This window comes from Centruroides vittatus, unplaced genomic scaffold (genome assembly GCF_030686945.1).
Source record: "Centruroides vittatus isolate TY-2023 unplaced genomic scaffold, ASM3068694v2 contig_13, whole genome shotgun sequence".
In the NCBI taxonomy this organism is placed as follows: domain Eukaryota; kingdom Metazoa; phylum Arthropoda; class Arachnida; order Scorpiones; family Buthidae; genus Centruroides; species Centruroides vittatus.
Window position 1 is genome coordinate 89,840 of NW_027120828.1, and position 20,047 is coordinate 109,886.

Here is a 20,047-nt window from a genome sequence, read left to right on the forward strand (position 1 = left end):
ATATATGAAATTTTAATGTATAAATTATTACTTTTCTCTTTTTTTACATTATATCTACTGATGGTATAACAATTGTACCACTTACGTATTAATTGTTGCGGATAATCGTTAAGCAAATATTTTTTAAACAGTTCTTCGCTCATTTCGAAATCGGATAAAAAAGAGTTGTTTTTTAGAACTCGTTTATTTTTAAAAAATTTACAATTTTTTAAAGATTATTGTTTTTAACATTTTATAAATCGTTAAATAAATTTAAGGAAACTTTTCAAGCCTAAGTTGATAGAGAAATTTTTTAAAAAAGAGCAGTTATTTATTGTGACATCGTCACAATGCCGGACGGCAATTTTTTAAATATGTTTAATTAATTTAATTTACAATATATGCTTTCCACCTTAAATTTTTTTAGTAGTGTCTTGCCCCTGTACATCATACTTTTCCTTTAACAATAGAATCGTGCTGGGTAATCTATAAACTGCTTTCAGGGGAAGTTTCGAATTAAAATAACGTAACTTCTGGTTTTCATCGGAAATTCGTATATAGTTAATCGGGGACTCATGCCCCAAGGTTTCCATATCTAATTTTGTCTTTTATCTATCTAACTCCGTTCCCGAGATTAAGGAAAGACAGATGGCCCCTCTTTAATCCCGGAAAACTTTCTATGGGAAACTGACCCTAATGTAGATGTTAGATCGTGGAAGAACCCTCTAACACCTACATAGGGGTCAGTTTCCCATAGAAAGTTTTCCGAGAGTCATCCTTCTTCGCAGATTGCCCATGTGTTGCGTTGCCTTATCACATTAAATCAAACCAAACCTTAGGCTCCTCGATACGCGAGGCCTCGTTCTATTTCTGAAAATTTATACATATTTTCCATGTTTATTTGGCGAAGGAAGAAGGACTTCTTGTACGTTGTAGCGCAGGAACAAAACAAGTCTAAATCCGTTCATAGTTCATGATTAGGACCTATATACATTTTAGCCTAAATGCCTTACATTAATTTATATTTGAAAATAAATACAATAATATTAAAAATAATAAATAATAATAAATAAAATTTTGGCAAGCGATAATATCTTTTAAGTAGGTGTTAACTGTGTACGAGTTATATAAGAGTACATTGAAGGCAAGCTAGAATAGACTATATTCATCAGCATTTAAACGAGATCGTGATGGATGATTCGAAGATTAAGATCTCTGACATTTTTTTGCTGCTGCTACTTAATACGAAACCCATTTTCTTATCGTTCAAGTCAGTAATTACTTTTTCATCCCCGGACGAAATTACAGGTTATGAAAATCATTCTAGAAAGCTTATTCTAGGCTTCTTAAGGTCATGAAATATTTTATTGCTTCTCTTTCTCGGCAATAAAATACGAAAAAAGGAGAAAGAATTCTGACGTTTCGCATTAAAAACAATGAGAAGAATCTAGAGCATCCATTTAAAAATCAATATGAAAAGTCATTGGCGAACTTTGATTTAATCTTTGCTAACTTGTTCAATTGAGATTTTTTGCATGCTTTCTCTATTGTTGTAGAATGTTTGATAAAATTCCATACTTTCACTCGATTTATCGTCGTTGAATATTATCTGTTTATTTTAATATTATCTTCTTTATGAAAAATCTGGATGTTTTTAGTGAATATTTAATTTTATTTTCGATTATTTTCGAGAGATTTGGAGCCAGTTTATTTTCAAAATTGATCACTAACTATGCTACGGAGCCGGTAATAAAGATTTATTCCTGGTTCCTAATAAAGTTTAGCTTTAAATTCATTTGAAAAAATATTTATTTAATTTATAACGAATATAGGCCTAATTAAAGTTTTTCAAAATTCTGAGTCTTTCAAGTTGTAAATTAGCAAAAAAACTGTTTTTTAAACAAAACACACTTATTTGCGATTAATTCAAAAGAAAATAGTTTTAATTAAATAATTAACACCGTAAACGTACAGAATCGTCATACTGTTTTTCACAGTCAATTAATAGTATGAATCATAGATCTGTTTAGTTGTGTAATGTAGTTTAGTTCAATGTGCAATATCCTTTCCAAGTTAATTTATATAAATAAAAGAACTAAGTAAAGTAAAATATTAAGTAAAAAGTATTAAGTAAAGTCTACAAAATGAACATGGCTTACAGGCAATTATACAGATTTAAAAACTGAACTACCGTAAGGCACTGTCAGAAAAAGGGGTATAAGATATGTCAAACTTTTAGAAGTTTAAAAATTTAACAAACTAATTAAACAATATCTCTTTTCTATTAAATTTTTAAACATGCTTTTCACTCCATCGCTTATAGAAAGTTACAAAGAGCGAACTTCTATAAATATCTATAAGTAAATTGACTAATAATATTGATAATGAGTCAGTCAAATGCATTTAATTTATTTTATTCTATCGTGGGGGGTAGAAAAAATTAAATATGTTACCATTTCCAGCTTACGAAACGGTAGACTAAACACAAGTTTAATTTTATGACAAAGTGTTTTCTTTAATGAGCAAAGATATTCTGTGGCCAGAATCCTCGCTTAGGCTTTGTATTATTAATATTTGTGTCACATTAGCCTAGATTCTTCATTCATATTATCTACAGATCTATATCCTGATACTTCAACAGGAGTTTTTCTTTCTTTAATCTCGTTTCGTCAAGGCCGCTCTAAAAAGCATTAAATAAAAACTCTGGAAGTAATTAAATGGTATTAAATAATATAAATAATCATTTTTCCTAGTTAAAAAATTTAAATTAAAATACTTCTATTCATTCCGCATAAAGTTATATTGTTATTTAAGATCCGAGTTCTATGTTATGCTAGAAACTAACTATACTCGTGACTCTATCGCAAGGTTTAAATATGAATAGATTACTGGGCCTCACATATATGGAGGCCTTAAAAACATCTGTTAAAAATTAACTATCATATTTCTTGTGTGTTAAAAAATTTACTTTATTTTATTGTTTAAAAATATAACACGTTTTTAAATATTGTTTTATTGTTTTTTGATTTGAGGCCCTCAGAAATATACGTGGATCAAGTGTTTTAAGACTTCTAAGAGGCTCTGATTATGTAGAGAGACTCGTACAAAACAGACATCCGGAGGGACACACTTGTGTATGTGCATACATAATCTTAAATGTGTTAACATGAGTTTTTCATTAGTGGGAGTAACGCATGTTTAAGTGCATTCCATTAAATGGCACCAACGTAGATCATATTCTGTGACTGCATAATGTAGTAGGTCCTACGTATATAGAATTTTGTATTAGCCTGTATAATTTTGAGCACAGATTTTTATTATATTATGATATAATAATCTAATAAATTAAATTTCATATTCATTAATTCATAATATACAAAAGAGAAAAATTAATTCTAATGAGTTTTTGAGCAGTTATTAGAAATAAAACTGAGGGTTTTTAAAATATTTTTGACAGCTGATAGAATAGTTTCAGCACTTTCGAAATTGAGAGAATAGATAATATATTAACGTTTACACATATATTCGAGGAAATTTTATTAAATATAGCGTGAAAAATTGCTTACAACACTACTAAATCGCTCCTGTACCAGTGCCTAACAACTGCGATGCAAAGAAAATGCTTCGTAATTTAACCTTTGTACTAGAAAGTAACCTGTTAAACAGTTTAAAATCAATTTATTGTGGGTCTAAACAAAATTTAATTACTTACAAAAAAATTGAGCAATAACATTTTATGATTTTGAATTTTATCGTTTTTTTTTTTTTTTTTTTTTTTACAACTTATAAATGATATGTTTAATATCTACTATTATTAGAACATTCTCTGCGATAGCCAGGCCCCATTATAGCATGTCCTCACATTTAAGAGGACTGAAAGCACTTGTAAAGCTTATTTATTCTATAGTATTTCCTCTGTATTAAGGAAAAAACATTTATTTTTGTTAGATTTATTATTATTTATTATTTTAATCACACCGGGAGCCTCAGAAATGTTAAGTAGCTCTGCTTTTTCTCGAATACTAGAAGGCCCTAGTTATTATTAATAAAAGTTTTAAAATTTTCTATAAGAATTCCATTGACTACATTATTATTATTGTTATTATTATGTATTATTTTTTAAAAGTTTTTAAAACTATTTACTTGCATATTAACCTATTTATGTAACGTTAATAGTTTCTTTAATTCAATTAAATTGTAATTCCTTGCGCTGATGTCACACAAAAGTTAAATCGAGTTGTTAAATACCTTTCCGCTTTGTTGAACGACTTAATAAACTTTGCAAAACACTTTCTTCAACAATTTTCCTTTCGTAGTTCTTATTATATCATTGTTCTTTGGTACTCATTCTGCAGCCTGTAAAGAAATTTATAGATTTCGGAAGTATAGGTCTACTTTCTATCTTTTATTGCAGAAAAAGGCATGGAAATTGTAAAATAGCTCGTTATTACACTTTGAAATTATGAAAACAAAATCATGTAATTGAATAGGACACTTGTATTCCCTGTGATCTGTTTCCGGATAAAAATTACTAATACTGTACAAAATATCACCTGTGAGGCACCATTGTAACACCCTGCCTAAAGCTCTACAAAGCAGTTCATCCAGTGGAGGTTTTGGACTATGCGAGGCCCTAGGCAAGCGCAGTAGCAGATCTAGAAATCTTTAGAGGGGGTACAGAAAGGAAACAATATGCCTTACAAACTTTCTTTTTTACTACCTCAGGTTCCCACCCAGCTTTACTCGGAAAAAACACCCAGAAAGGGGTGCAAATGCGTCTGCGCAACCTTCCAATCCGCCCTGAAAGTGTAAACACGTGAGGCCCCTTGTATATTACCTAGTTTAAAAGCACGTATCACACAATATATGGTATTGTAAGTGGTACTGTACTTGATTCTTACTAAGGGCTCTCCAAGATTTTGTCTCAGAAGGACTCAAGCTTACATGAGTTAAATAACTAACCAATCAATCGATTCATTAAAATCATGTCCCTTAGAAACAGGTTAATTTCTGCCTATACTACCTTAATCTATCTTCGTGACAATGAATAATAAATACGTATAAGTCTTCCTGTAACTAACGTGCTGTACTTTACGCTAAGTACAGCTTCTGTAAGTAGAGTAAAGGAGAACTAGAGGGATCATCTTTTCGCTTGAGGATTATAGTTACTCCACTCACAAGTCAGTGGCGTATCCAGATGTTTGAGCAAAGAAGAAAAACAAAAATAAAGCAAATACCAGTAGGAGGGAAATTGAATCTCGTGGCCCCCTTCTGTGGGGCCCACAGTTCCTATATATTTGCGCTTATTGAAACCTGTAAAGGTGCAAGGTCCTAAGCAAAAGGACCCTATTGTTAAAGTTGCCTATGCTTAAAATCGGCACTGCGTAGACTTATAACTTAATTTCATAATTTATTAATTTTGTAGTAAATAATACTTTTTTGGGGCGTTAAAATCTATGATTTTCAAGTAAATATTTAAATTCTTTTCCGATGAAATGCATTCTAAGTATGATTTAACTTAGCAGGAGACCTGAAAATCGTGAGATAAATGCGATAAAATGTAATAATAATCCGATTATCTTGATTTAGAATATGTTTAATACTTAACAAAACATTTTTGTTTCTCTTATCAATATACAGAATTACTTTTTTAGATATAAAAATAATTTTTAGTCAAAACAATACAGTAGAGTCTCGATTATCCGGCCTAAACGGAAACGGCGGCAGGTTGAATAATAAAAAATTTCAGTTAATAGGGAACGATTGTAATATGAGCTGTATTTAGAAGCAGATTGTTAGATAAGCTCGGTAACGATATAAAAAGTTCTATAAAAAAACCTTTATTTATTCAGTTAGAACTGCGTGCTGCTCGACGCTTGCACGCGGTTCTAAATTGCGTGGATTTTCGATCAAACACTGTGATTTTTCAAAATATCCAGCAAAAGTGACATAAAACACCTGCAGCTAAATAACACGGAATACCAGATAATCGAGACTCTTGTAGATGTGAAGGCCTTTTCTATTTCTGGTCTTCTTGAGGACAAAAAAGGCCTAGTATCAAGGGCGCCCGTACATTGGGGTACTTGGAGCATGTTCCTTCCCCTTTGTCGTCGGGAGCTCTAGAGTTTTATATACACAGTATATATATATAATATACATACGACGCCCGTTTTTTATATAGTCTGCGGGCGCCGCTGCCTGGTCTATTTACTTTTTTGAAGCCCCCCCAGTATATTAAAAAAGCAAAACAGAGTTAAAAAGCTGCACTATATTATTTTAAATAATAAAATTTGACAAAGATGTTATTTTAATACACAAGCAACGGAATGACTAATATTTATAAATATTTCAGAGGTTCCTATAAATGTGAGGCCCCATCACGGGGCATCATTAACTTATCTTATTTTCTCCATCCCATTTTTGCAATCGTAAAATTAGAAAATCAGATTTTCATCCCACAGAATCAGATATTACGTTCTATATTATCCGGTTTCCTATAATTAATAGTAGGCTAAATACTCGAAATTCTATCGACTTAATATTACAAGATCCCAAAAGCTATACTTTCAAGCGCTTAAATTGAATAATCAAATCTCTAAAATGAAGATAAAAATAAATAAATAATAAATTCTAAAAAAAGTCCTTAATTTATATTTATATAAGCATTACAGGTAATCGAGGAGTTTGCTGTATGTTAATTGTCATCAATCAATTTTAATGATATTTTCCTGAAAAGATGTAACAAAAAAAAAAAAATAAATCTATGTTTTTGTTAAAGGTCAACTATAAATTTTAAAAAATTGCATTCAATGAAAGACTGGTTTATGTCACAAACTTACGTGTTGTTTATTTACATCCTTACAAAAGGCACATCCAGGGAGATAACAATTCTAAGATGTTGACTTCATATTTTTTCCAAGAATTTACTTCGCCTCTTCACTTTACCTACATAAAAAATAAATGTAAAATTTAAATACTTCAGGTTTAGGTCACGCATAAATTATTTATTTATTTATTTAATGTATTTGTATACGTTTAAGTCAGGATGTGCTTTATTCTTATCGCGTTTATACGTGGAAATATCTTTTCAGGAAGTCATGAAGTTGAATTCTGTAAGACATTGAACTTCGATATTGCAGAACTTTAAAAAATATATTTGTTTTTTCTGTACAGAAACTAAGAAAGAGAAGGAAAAAAGGAAACGAACGCGCATAAATTTTAACATTTGGCAGTTATCGGAGCTGGAAAAAGCATTTCGTACTAGTCACTATCCTGATTTATATGCCAGGGAAGCTCTAGCATTGAGATTGGATTTAGTCGAATCTAGAGTACAGGTAATTTCCCCCTTCCCCTAAAAATTCCCTAATTTTGCTGCTAAATTTGAATTTTTGATATGTTTTCTGTTGTAGGTTTGGTTTCAAAACCGTCGAGCCAAGTGGAGAAGGAAAGAGAACACGAAAAAGGGTCCGGGACGTCCTTCTCAAAACTCACTACCGAAAAGCTGCAGCGGCGAACCGATATCCGAAGAGGAATTAAAGAAAAAAGCAAAAAATCAGCGTATAAAAAAGTTATATCGTCAATTGGAACGACAGGTAGAGCGCTTGGAGCAAAAGAAAATCGCTAAAAACGTCACAATCGAATCGGTACGTCAAACTGTTAAAGAATTGGAAAGGGCCAATTACGTTTTTTCTAGAAAGATGACGTCACGACTGCAATCATTGGGACTGTTAACACGAAAAACAACGCTCTTTACTATCGAGAGTCTTTTGTCGGATAGAAGGCATACAAATAGCCACGAATCTGTACCGGTCTTACACCCGTCCCCTGCTAATTTCTATAAATAAATACTCTACTAAATGTTAAGCTTTTTCAGAGAAATTTCTGTACAATTTTAGAGATTAACTTTAATTTTATTAATCTCAAGTAATTTCTTTAAAATTTAGAGCGTTTTCTGGGGATTTTTTTTCGCAATTTTCTGTTAACTCTAGGGAATTTTTTTAATATTAGGGTAATTTTAAGAATTTTCCCTTTAATTATAAATTTTTAGAATTCAAAAAAAGCTTAGCATTTTAAAAATCTACTTAAAATATAGTATACTTGTTATTTAAATCTTAGACCTATAAAAACTTTAGTTATATCAGATAATTCATATTAATTAATTTTATTGAAAAATAATTTAGAGAAATTTCACTTTATTTAAAAAATTAATAATGCTAAGTTCATTCAACAATTTCCCTAATTTTTTTACCAATTTACGTTCGTATTCACATTATTTAGTTGCTTAATGTTTGTTTTTTTAACACTGCAATAACATTTAGTTTTTAAAAACTGGATAAAAATGTATAATATTATGTTTTAAGTCCGGATATAGCAATTAAATTTTAAGAATTTTTTGGTAAATTTAGGGGAATTAAAAAAGTTTTTCTAAATATAACTTATGCATTATTTAATGAATGTATTCTATAAAATAAGCAACCAAATTTATCTATTATTTTAAAAATATGTTCAAATAAACGTCCAAAAAAAATAAAATTAGTTAAGAAAAAACCCCAATCAATTTAGGGAAATTTCCCTACATTATTATTATATTACGGATGGATTTCTCAGTTTTTTGAAATAAATACCACGAATTAATACAGTAGTATATAATATGAAATTTATTAAAATGATGAATTTTGTGATATAAAAATAGATTTAAAAAAATAAGAAAATTTATAAAAATGATCAGTCGATCAATCACCAAAGTTATCTCCTGTCACTCGAATAATGTTTACATAAGAAAATTATCGATAAAATATTTATATATTGATATGTTTATCTTTTTAGATATTATCTAATAAAAATTATGTACGATTATTTTAAAATAAAAACTCAATTTTAAAATAATTTAAATCTTGTTTTATCATTTCTTACATGCTTCTTCCGTAATCAGTAGACGACATAATAGGGAAAAAACTAGAATTTTTCCCTATTATTGTTTTTTTTTTTTTTTTTTTTTTTTTTGCCGTCGTCCTCTTAACAATGACCCAGAATGTTTAATAACTCTAATCGTGTTCCGGGCGGAATAAATTGAATCATAAACCGGCAGTTATGTGGATCCCGGGAATAAAATGTTTTAACTAGACTACTTCCCTTTTGTCAGTCGATTAAAACATGTTTCATATCAATGACAACTAATAAAGAGGAAAATGCCATATAAAATTAATTGTGTAGGGAAAAATCCTCAAATTTCCCTAAACGCATTTGTATAATTAAAAAATGATTCAATAGGGATATCTTTTTAATTTTAAAAATAGGGATTTTTCTAGTTAAACTATTCAATAATTATATTTATGACGTAGAAAATAAAATATAATTTATAAAAATTCCCGTTATTGACGTATTTTAAATATTTTAAATTTTATTTTCCGTCATTTTACTGCATTTTTTTTCTGTTATTCTCCACTTTAACAGCTTCCTTTCATCAAATTTTATAATGAAGAAGGTCATTGTAGTTAATGCACTTAAATAACAGTATAAAGACGCGAAAAAATGAATTTTCGTTTAATTTGAGACGGGTCAAACTTCACTTCTGGGGCTAAAAGGTGGAGAGGGATTTTTTTTTTGAAGTAGGGAAAAAATGAAGTTGTTTACGTCCAGACGGGAGCTGATTCGATATAAAATTCGACCCCAAACAGTCTGACATAGGTTAAAAAAAAATGACTATAGAAGGAAGAATAAAATCATTCAAACATTTTATCGAATAAGTAAATTAACATTCCGGAAGGATTTATATTCGAAATAATCGTCGTCAGCCCTTATCAATTCATTCAGTTTCCTAAACGGTAATCCTCAATTACGAATTTCCGGATATCGTCATAACCGGAAGTAGCATGAGGTCACGCGAGTTGTCACGAGGGGCGTGACTATTTCAAAGATGGCTTCTGGCGTGTTTTCGTGGTGTTCGTGTCTCCTTCGTTTAAGGTATAGTCAAGACGAAATAGAACAGATACAGAGAAGTAAAAAAATCGACAGAATGTTGAAAAGGGATAAGAGGACTATACGCAGACAGATCAAACTATTACTTTTGGGTGCTGGTGAGAGCGGAAAGAGCACGTTCCTCAAACAGATGAGGATCATTCATGGACATTACTTCGACGTCGATTGTCTCAACGAGTACCGCTTCATTATATATCAGAACATTGTCAAAGGTATGAAGGTGTTAGTCGATGCCAGGCAGAAACTTCATATCGAGTGGGGTAATGCCGACAATAGCAGGTACGGCCGTCATTTAATGTCTTACGAAGATAAAATGCTTATGGATCAACGTTTGTTCTCGGAATATGCTGAATCGGTTCGGCATTTGTGGTCCGATCCCTCCATTAGGATGGCATTTGACAGGAGAAGGGAATTTCAATTGGTGAGAAATATATATATATATATAAATTTAAAATATATGTTAATTACTTCTTTTATACATTTTACATATTAATTAGTGTTTATTGAGGAAGTTGAGTTATGAGGGAGTTACGATGAGGATTAATTTTAAGAAATTGTAAAATTGTTTTGGCCTTGCTTAGGTTTTAAAATATACTATTTTTATTATGGTTCTTCATATTGGCAAGAATTTTTGAATTTGTTGCCTTGATTAAAAATTAATAACATAAATCTTACTCTGTATGATTCAAATTAAAGCTGGAATTTCAAAATAAAACAAAACTGTACATTTGTAGGGTGTACGTATATATATGCAAGGGGGTGCAAAAGTAGGTATACAATTGTTATTGCAGAACAAAAAACATACAGGGAGAAAATAGGAAGAAAAAACATTTATTTTTATATACAAATTAAATCATAAATAAGGAATACGAACTAATAAAAGATAATACAAATGTTTGGCATTTATTATTATTTTTATTTTAGATTTTCAACTTTATACCTACTTTTTGCACCCCCCCCCGTATATCTTTCACAATATAAATCATTTCATCTAGTTCCATAAAATATCTGTCAAAAGTCTGTCATCAACTTTATAAAATTAAATATTTTGTTTTAATTATTGAACATTCCAAAAAATGAAGGTTTTTAATAAATTAACATAGTTTTTCTTTGAAATGACATAGAAATGAATATTGATAAAATGCACAATTTGTATTTTGTATTTATTGTATTTATCATTAAGAAGAGATAAAGAGAATTAAAGAGAGTATTGTTTTATTCAAAAATAAAATTGAGTAACATTGTTAATGTCAATGATATGTCATTGTAAAGAAAATTTTGAGAACTGCTATCATTTATTTTATTTTTATTTCTAGCCAGTTTGAAAATATAACATATCTGAATATATAGATTAACATAAATGGAAAAAAATTAATTTTAAACAATTTATTTGTCAACCGGAGTTAATTAAACAAATAACTATAATTTTATTTAATTATGATAAATTAGTAGATTTGAAATATTTTTAATTACAGTTAGAATTTTTTTAACATACTATGAATTATTAATTTAATAGGCTGATAATATGTTGCAAAGTATTGTCTTATTAGTTTTATGTTATCTTTTGCTAATTAAAGTCAACCTTGCAGTGACATATATTGATGTTGCTACAAGATATACTGTATCTATATAGTCTTTTATAAAGCTAATTTTAAATTTTAATATATAAATTTGACAAAATAAAAAAATTTTTTTTTTTTGATAAAATTCAATAGCAAAAAAAATGTTAGGAATTAAGTCGTAAAATTGAGTATTTTTTGGTTGTTGCAATTAAATTTCATAATCATATAATCTAATGATGATATATATATGTAATGCTATGAATTTTCTACTTAGATAATTTGTTATAAGCGTTTTTTAAGAATTAAATCTATTTCTGTTTCTATTATAAAATGAACTTTTATGAGAAGTTGGCAAAACAACTTATATAAAAATGTTTTTAAAAGGCGTTTTCTTTGTAGTTAGACAATTGTCATTTATACCTTTTATGGATACACATTTCCTGTTCTCTTGATACTTATTGAGACTATTTTCATATGTAAACTTCTCAAAAAATATTTTGGTATAATTTAAAACTGTCTGTTGTTATAGGCCTAATATATAAATATAATATTCTGCAAAACTATCAATAAATAACTGTACAATCCTGAAACTGAAACAGTAGCTTTATCTTACTGTCTTATATTTACAATATATATATATATATATATATATATATTTAGAATCTAGTTTAGTTTGCATTTTTAAGAAGAGATATATTTGTTTTTGATTAGTAAGAGATTTATTACTGGTGTTTTGTCATCAAATGATGAGGAAAAGGATAAACTTAATTTCCAGGTGTCCAAGATCTTTACATATCTATAAACATATCAGTACATTGACATCTGTTTTAGCAGGTGTTAACAAATTTAGTAAATCATAGTTCAATATTTAAATACCAGTAGAAGTAATCTGTTAAATATATTTTTGAATAGCAAGAAATTGAGTCCTGAAAAGTACTTTGAAACTCTGTATAAAGATTTAAAACTTATTACTTTATTATCTTATTACTTTTTGTAGTTTATTAAAAAAGAGATTTATTCAATAAGAAATGTAGAAAAACATAAAATTCTAATTTATATTAAAAATTAGTCAGATCTTCTTTAGATAATATTTTATATCTAAATAAAGGAATTTTTTTTGTTGTTAATTAAGTTAATTGTATTATTCTTTAAATAATAATAAAAATAATTTCATTAGCTTCAATAGATTTGAATGAATGATGAATAATGTTCAGAAGAAATATAATCATGAAAATTTCCAGCTACAAACTTCATTAGTGATGTAGATTACATTTTAATGTAAAAGTTGAGAAAATGGAAATCTTTACTTTTTAAAGTAAAGATTTCCATTTTCTCAACTTTTGTTTTTGAACAAAAACAATTTTAAACCAAGCTAATATCATAAGTTATGTACAGTACTTTGCAGTACATTATGTGTCTTTCTGATTATTGGATTGTCTGGAAAGATTATTTTTGCTAAATATGAAAAAGTTTTTCATTGTATTAAATCTAAGTCAATGAAAATATTATATTTTTGATTTAAAAAATTTTTTATTCTGTCAGATAATTGGAAAATGTCTTGATAAAATTCAGAGTACAGTATTTAGTATCAAATTGTTAATGTAATTTTATTGAACTTCAAATACTTTTTCATTAAAAAAGTTCTGTAGAGAACAGAGATGATGATGATTGGAAGGTAAGATTTTGAAAATATAACAGACGTTTTTGTATTTTTCACTACAATTCTCTTTAGTTTTTTTCTGGATTTTAATTACAATATGTCAAGGTACATTATTTTGATAAAAAACATTAATCTATTAATTAAACTAATTAAAAAGATTTATTACTACTAGGAATTTTCAACAATTGTCAACTACAGTTCTCAAATAGAGCATAATATCAGTCATAATGGGTTCATTGGGTCAAACTATTTTATAACAAAACTTTTGCAATCTTATCAAACATACATACTTTTTTTTTGGTTGTAACTTAGAGCATTTTGACATTGCTGAAGATTTTTCCTCTGGACATGGTCATAGTGCAGCCATGTTTTCTATTACACTCAAACCTGTTTTTGTGCGGTCTATTTTTGTGTAATTTGTTTTGTGTGATTTTTTGTGTGCGGTATATGAATTTCAATCAAATTGGTATACTGCACAAAAATAATTGCACAAAACAACATTGCACGTATAAAAAATCTCACAAAAAAAGACCGCATAAAAACAGGTTTGAGTGTATTAGTAGTCAATGTTACTATGTATACTACTATGCATTTATATATATGGAAAAAAAATTTCCTGCTGTCATATAATCCAATAAATTTTGGTTTGACAAAGTATGATGTATCCATATATTATATTTGTTTACAAATCTTATGGCTTTCAAATACACTTGTGCTTCCAATAATTTGTAATTTCTACTGAAAACAATTAAAATTCAAAAGGTATACATATTGTAAATGTAAACTTTTTACTGATTTAATGCCCAGATTTGGTCATTAGCTATTGCTTGTTTCATTGTTTATATCAAAATTTCCTTAAATCTTGCAAACTATTTACAACAGGTTCTTTCTTATATAGCTGCTTCTGTATTAATTTTACAAAGGTTTGATGCTGCATTGATTGTACTATATTTATTTTTTTTATAATTCACTTAATATGGCTCAAGTATACTCAATTAATGATTAGATTATTTTTGGCTCATATATAATGCCAATACATTGATCTATATTACTACTACTATATTAATTAAGTGCTAAGTAATTTGGACTACAGGCAGGTGTTAGATGTAATCTCATGCTAAATTTAATTATTATAATTAAATTAATATTTTAATAATTATTTTAGAAGACTCTGGAAGAAAAGAATCATCCTGAAGCAGGACTTGAACCCACAACTCCTGCTAAGAATAGTAGGTGTAGTATGGCCCAATATAATTTGTCAATCATTTGTAACTATTGGGTTTGGATGTTTATGTTTGCATTAATTAATTATTCAAAAATTTGTTTTACTTTAGAGAGGATCAATAAATAAGGCAATAAGTGAATTTTTGAACATAACTTTTATTAATAGAAATATGAAACTACAGCCAGCAAGGGTTCTTCTATGTTGGTGCGTGTATTCCCTTTTCATCTGTGTTGCTCTTCTCTAATCCTGAAGAAGGCTCCAAATTCCATTAACAGCAAACAACAGAAAATTCATGCCTGTTCTGCAAATATAAAAAGCTAATGAATGGTGTTTGCCCATTGTCCCATGTAACTTCATATGTTGACCAAAACTTGGTCTTGAAAACAAGGTTCTCAAGGTCAAGTTAGCCCTGATTGCAATCAGTATCATTTTGTGGGACAGCTGATTTAATGTTGAATCATAGTTTGAAGCTCAGATAAAAGTTTAAGAGTGCTGTCTATCAGTGTTAATAAGGTTTTGATGAGTAAAACACAAAAATAAATGAAATATCTCACAAGCACTTTTGACATGTATAGAATATCTTTTTCAGGCAAAACAAAAACAGGTTTTAGAACATTGATATAAATTTTAACATTAATATTAATAGGTTCTAAATGGAATGCACGTGTTATTTTTTAATGTTTAACATTGTATCTTCTAATTAGAAGAAATTATTTTAAATTTAAATGGTGCACTATTAAAATTATGCATTTAATTAACAATCAAACTAAGATTGAAAAATATTAACTGCAAGGATTTAATTTTTTAAATCACTAAATAGTGAAACATATTTTTGGGAACTCTAGAATGGGCTTATTATATGGCTCCAATTTCTCAATAAATATTATTTTCCAGATGAATAAGCTGTTGCAATCTCCACATTGTACAAGGATGAAGATTCATTTCACAGGCATCTAAAGTAATGATTGGTTAGGTTTCATTTTGCCTGAAGAAGACATTTTATACGTGTTAAAAATGCTTGTGATATATTTTGTATTTATTTTTGTATTTTACTCATCAAAACCTTATTAATGCCAATAGACAATGCTCTTAAAATTTTATTTGATGATTATTTTTTTATGCCAGATTCTTATTTCTTTCATAGTTTGAAGCTTTTTGCATAATGTATGATGCCCTTTTTTATACCTTGTGCCTCCCTTTTGTATAGTCTGTGGGTGCTACTGACAGCCAGACATACATAGATAAGAACACTGTTTTCACAGAATCATTAAATTTGTCCAAGCATTTGTTCCACTGGGTAATCAGTACATCCATTCTGTCAACAAAAAAAAAAAAAAAATTATGTCTAGATACTCCAAAGTTGGAAATTGTCCATGGAGATGTTTTTCATTGGATCAAAGTGATGGAAATCTCTGAGTGCCAGGTTTGGGCTTCAGAGAAAGTGTTCCAAAACTTCCCAGTGCATATCAATTTGGGAACAAATGCATTAAGTAGTGTATGGTCTCACATTATTGTACAAGAGAATGACACCTCGCAGTGTCCCTGATCTCAAGGTATAGGCTATTAGTCATTTCCTCTCTGTTGTACAGACTTTGTTACTTTATTTATTAATCCCTCTTATAAAAAACTGATAATAAAAAGATTATAATAATTAAATTGAGTGGCATTTATGTTAATAATCAGTATGTATTTTCTGAACTATTCAGTATCTTTATATTTATGATTATGCCTGACTTTATGAAATTAAAATTAATTATAAATTAACCTTTATTTTTAATTTTAAATTCGTTGTTTTATTATAGTTACGAATCATCATTTTATTTAGTAAACTACAAATAATTTAAAATTATCTTCTAAAATAATTACTAGTTGGAATTTAATGCAAATATCACAAAATTGTTTTTGTTTAAGTACTTATCAGTTTACATAATTAAATGTTTATATATAAGATATAATATGATATTCATATGCAACTATTATATCTTAATTATTTATATAATTTTGTTATAAATAAAACATTTCCACTTTGTTATGATTACGAAAGTTTTGAATTTTGAAATTCTTGAAATTATGATATTTTTTTCCGTTTGTAATTTATCTTTTATATTTTCCTGTTACAAAACATTTGACAACCCTCTTTTGAATTAATTTCTTTGAATTTAGCAGCTTAAATGCTGTGGCTTATCCAAATGGGGATACCGTCAACTGGGCTAGTGCTAACTGGATTCCAGACATCTGGGCAACAAAATAAGAGATCAGTGGTAGAGAAAAAGAAAATTTTTTATTGTTTTGTTTATTAAAATAACCATTCTTCTCTATTGATCTACTACTCAGTAAATTTAAATGATATTTTTTTAAGAAACAAGTTAAGTTAGTTAAAAGAATGATTTTATAATTAACAAACATATCTGTACATGTTACATATATCTATACATATTTTATTTATTTATTTTTACAAGTAAATAGAAAAGTCTTGAAGGACAGTTTATATCTATCCCAAAATTAACAAATATAGGTACATAAAAACAAAGACAACAATTACATAAAATTAAAAATACATTACATTAAATAAAATATAAGTTAAAACAAAAAGGTATAAAAGTTTTTTGAAATATTTTGTTTTCAAAGAACTGCTTTTTTTTGATGTGCTTTGTTAATTATTTTATGTCAGAAGCAATTAACAGTGCTTGTAGGTTGTTCCAAAACATTTCCTAAGTTGGAAATAACTCATACATCATAAGTCGTAACCATATTTATATATATATTTTACCAATATTTACAAAAAATAAATAAGTAAATAAAAAATATCTGCAAAATTGTATGCTTGCTAAGCATGCAAAAATTTTTAAGTTTCTGGTTCCCAAATGATGGTTGTCCAGTTAACCGTCATTCACTCGACTATTGCCCATTGTGAATCACCCAGTTGATCATCACCCTAGTTGTCATGTACCCATCCAAGTTTCAGATTTTGTTGTTAACAATTAGAATTATATATAAAAACAACAAATGTTTAGTTAGAATACAAATTAATTGCAGTTTGGAGGAAACTATTCAATTTATATTATAAAACATTTTCTACAAAAGTTTGATTGCTAATTAATAATGAAATCTTACTATATATTTGTTTTTATTCATTAGATTTAAATTTGATTAGATTTATTAAAAGAGCAATGAGATTATAAAATTATTTAATTATATAAATTTTAATGTATATTATTTTTTAATTATATATAATATAATTTACATTTCTGTAGTAAATATATTTTAATCTTTAATTTACTATAATTAACAATACATTTGAAACAATGTTTGATAGCTGAACAAAATAAATTTTTTATGAATTCGTATATATGTAAAACTTTTTCCAATTTTGTGCTGTGTTGTTCATATCAAATTTTTTAATACAAATAAAAAGAAAATGTCGAAATCTATAAAAGGATAAGAATCTAAATTGAAGTATACTTTTAGAAAACAATTGTCTATTGTTTAGCTAAATTTGTCTTGCAGTTGTTTGAACTTCTCAAAAGGATGTAATAGTTAATTGAAAATGAAGTATTTGTTGTTACATCACTTTGGATTATATGATTTAGTGTTACATAAATGTTTAATGTTTTATTTTTAAAAATAATAGACTATATATGTTAAACTCTTTTATTATTATAATTAAAATGCTTATGTTTAATTAATTAATTTATCATTTTAAATAAAGATATTAGGTATAATTGTTATTATTATTAATAAAAAAAATTTGTTATGCAGAGTGAAAGTGTTTCCTATTTTTTCGATCATCTCAATCGAATTGCTGTGCCAGTAAGTAAATTTCTTCAATAAAATTATTATTATTAAATTGAAAAAAATTTAGTAAATTTTGTATATTTTGTTTTCTGTTTTAATTAAACCAATTTTCTATTGTTATTATTTTCAATATGTTACATCTTCAAGCACAGATTTTTGAATCTGACAAAGCTTTGTAATAAAAATAAACAGAAATCAGGCAAATTTGAAAACATTTCATGTCTGTACTGTGCACTGTGAAAATAAAGACTGTGACAAACCTAAAAGATTTGAAAATTAATTACAAAAGAGTAATTTATACATAGGGAAATACATAATTGCATATGTTAAAACAACTATTTTTCCTAAATTTACTACAAAAATTTTACAAAATTCTTCAAACTTAACCACTCTGCAGTGATTGATGAATATATCCATCAAGGGCGATCACATGGCAGTATTGAATGACGTCTATATCTTCAAAGGAATTTTGCGGATATCGCCAAAAACTAGCCAAAAGTTGCTGCGGAAAAAAAATTTACATAAAAAAGGGAATTATATGACAATTAAAAAAGATTTTTCTTTACTAGACATAACTGTTAAAAAAATTTTTTTTTGAAAAGGAAATGAGAAAAACGGCATGGGAAAATTCTTAAAAAATTTTCCATGTTTATTCTCCACTACATCGTGGTAGTTCCATATCTGACTAACCCACTGTAGAAAGGTTAATTTTTTTTATGTTAAAGCAATGTAATTTCAAAGGCAGGTCAAGAACAAATTTTACAATATTTATAACAAAATGTTATTTAGCTATAAATATAAACAGAAATAAAATACAATAGCTAAATTGTTTTACTGGAGTTTAAAATTTAGAAACAATTGAAAGGCTGAGTACAACAGTAGGCTAACCTTCTCCTATATGGAAATTGAATTAACAGTACCATACTTTCATGTATTAAATATACTGTCTAAATACAATGAAATATTACTAGGGTTCCATTTAAGTATTGATGGAAACAAAACAAGTATAACTGTGAAATATAAAAAACTAGCATATACCACTTTTACTGTACAATATCTCAACTTCATTTTCATTTAACATTCTCAACATTTAAATATTCAAAATATTTAAATTTTATGATGAATTTAAGGCTCATGAGTATGAGAAAGAACAAAAAATAAAAGGCAAACAAAAACAAAGGTGCAACAGAACTCTCAAAACATTTTTACAATGTGAGTCTGTAGTGTTATAACACAAGATGACTAGGGTAGTATGGCATCTTGGTTGAAAAATTTTTAAAGTGTGATCTACAAGTTAGGAATCTCAAGTGTGGGTGTATTGCATGGCACAAGATGGAGTGAGAACTTTTGTTCTGTTCTAAATTCAAAACATTCATTAACCTGATGATGATTTTGTATCATTGAAAGTACTTGCATTATAAAAAAGATTTTAATGTAGTCTGATAGTGTGGACTTTAACTTTGTACAAATAGTATTTCAGTTTAATTGGTCAATTACAAGAAAATTAAATTTGTATCAAAGCATAAACATAAATTATTAAAAATTATCAAAATTTTAAATAATTATTACTCTTGTATTTTGGGAGAATCTTAAATTATGTTTAAAAATTTATACAACATTTTTCTTTATGACTGAGTTTCCTATAAAACTAATTAGTTCAAAACAATGTGTATCTTGTCAAGTATCTTGCAAATTGCAGTTCAATAGTCATATATTTCAGGATTATAGGAATTAGGAACTCAAACTATAGGATGTTGCATTACAGGGAACTCAGTAAATTTAATGTTGCAACTTTGTTCCTGTATTTATTATTTTTTTCTGATGATAGGGGGCAAGATATTACAAAAT

General features: G+C 27.8%; 2 protein-coding genes across 2 annotated transcripts in view; both read left to right on the forward strand.

The window, feature by feature from the left end:
- The first annotated feature begins 1,173 nt into the window (after positions 1-1,173).
- LOC136989730 (homeobox protein unc-4-like) lies at positions 1,174-7,826 on the forward strand. Its single transcript, XM_067287983.1, has 3 exons — positions 1,174-1,249; positions 7,153-7,313; positions 7,389-7,826. The coding sequence occupies exons 1-3, from the start codon at positions 1,174-1,176 to the stop codon at positions 7,821-7,823; spliced, it is 672 nt and encodes a 223-aa protein (XP_067144084.1). The 3' UTR covers positions 7,824-7,826.
- Positions 7,827-9,822: 1,996 nt separating this feature from the next.
- cta (Guanine nucleotide-binding protein subunit alpha cta) overlaps positions 9,823-20,047 on the forward strand; it is a 31,733-nt gene continuing 21,508 nt past the window's right edge. The window contains exons 1-2 of the mRNA XM_067287851.1: positions 9,823-10,378; positions 18,164-18,214. Coding sequence (XP_067143952.1) covers positions 9,896-10,378; positions 18,164-18,214 — 534 coding nt within the window. The 5' untranslated portion in view covers positions 9,823-9,895. The remainder of the gene's footprint in view (positions 10,379-18,163; positions 18,215-20,047) is intronic.

Bases quoted from the DNA above. Each gene is read 5' to 3' on its own strand.
- LOC136989730 (XM_067287983.1), top strand. From the start codon at position 1,174: ATGATTCGAAGATTAAGATCTCTGACATTTTTTTGCTGCTGCTACTTA. The intron at 1,250-7,152 runs GTCAGTAATTAC...TTTTCTGTACAG, and splicing joins CCCATTTTCTTATCGTTCAA to AAACTAAGAAAGAGAAGGAA. The intron at 7,314-7,388 runs GTAATTTCCCCC...TTTCTGTTGTAG, and splicing joins TAGTCGAATCTAGAGTACAG to GTTTGGTTTCAAAACCGTCG.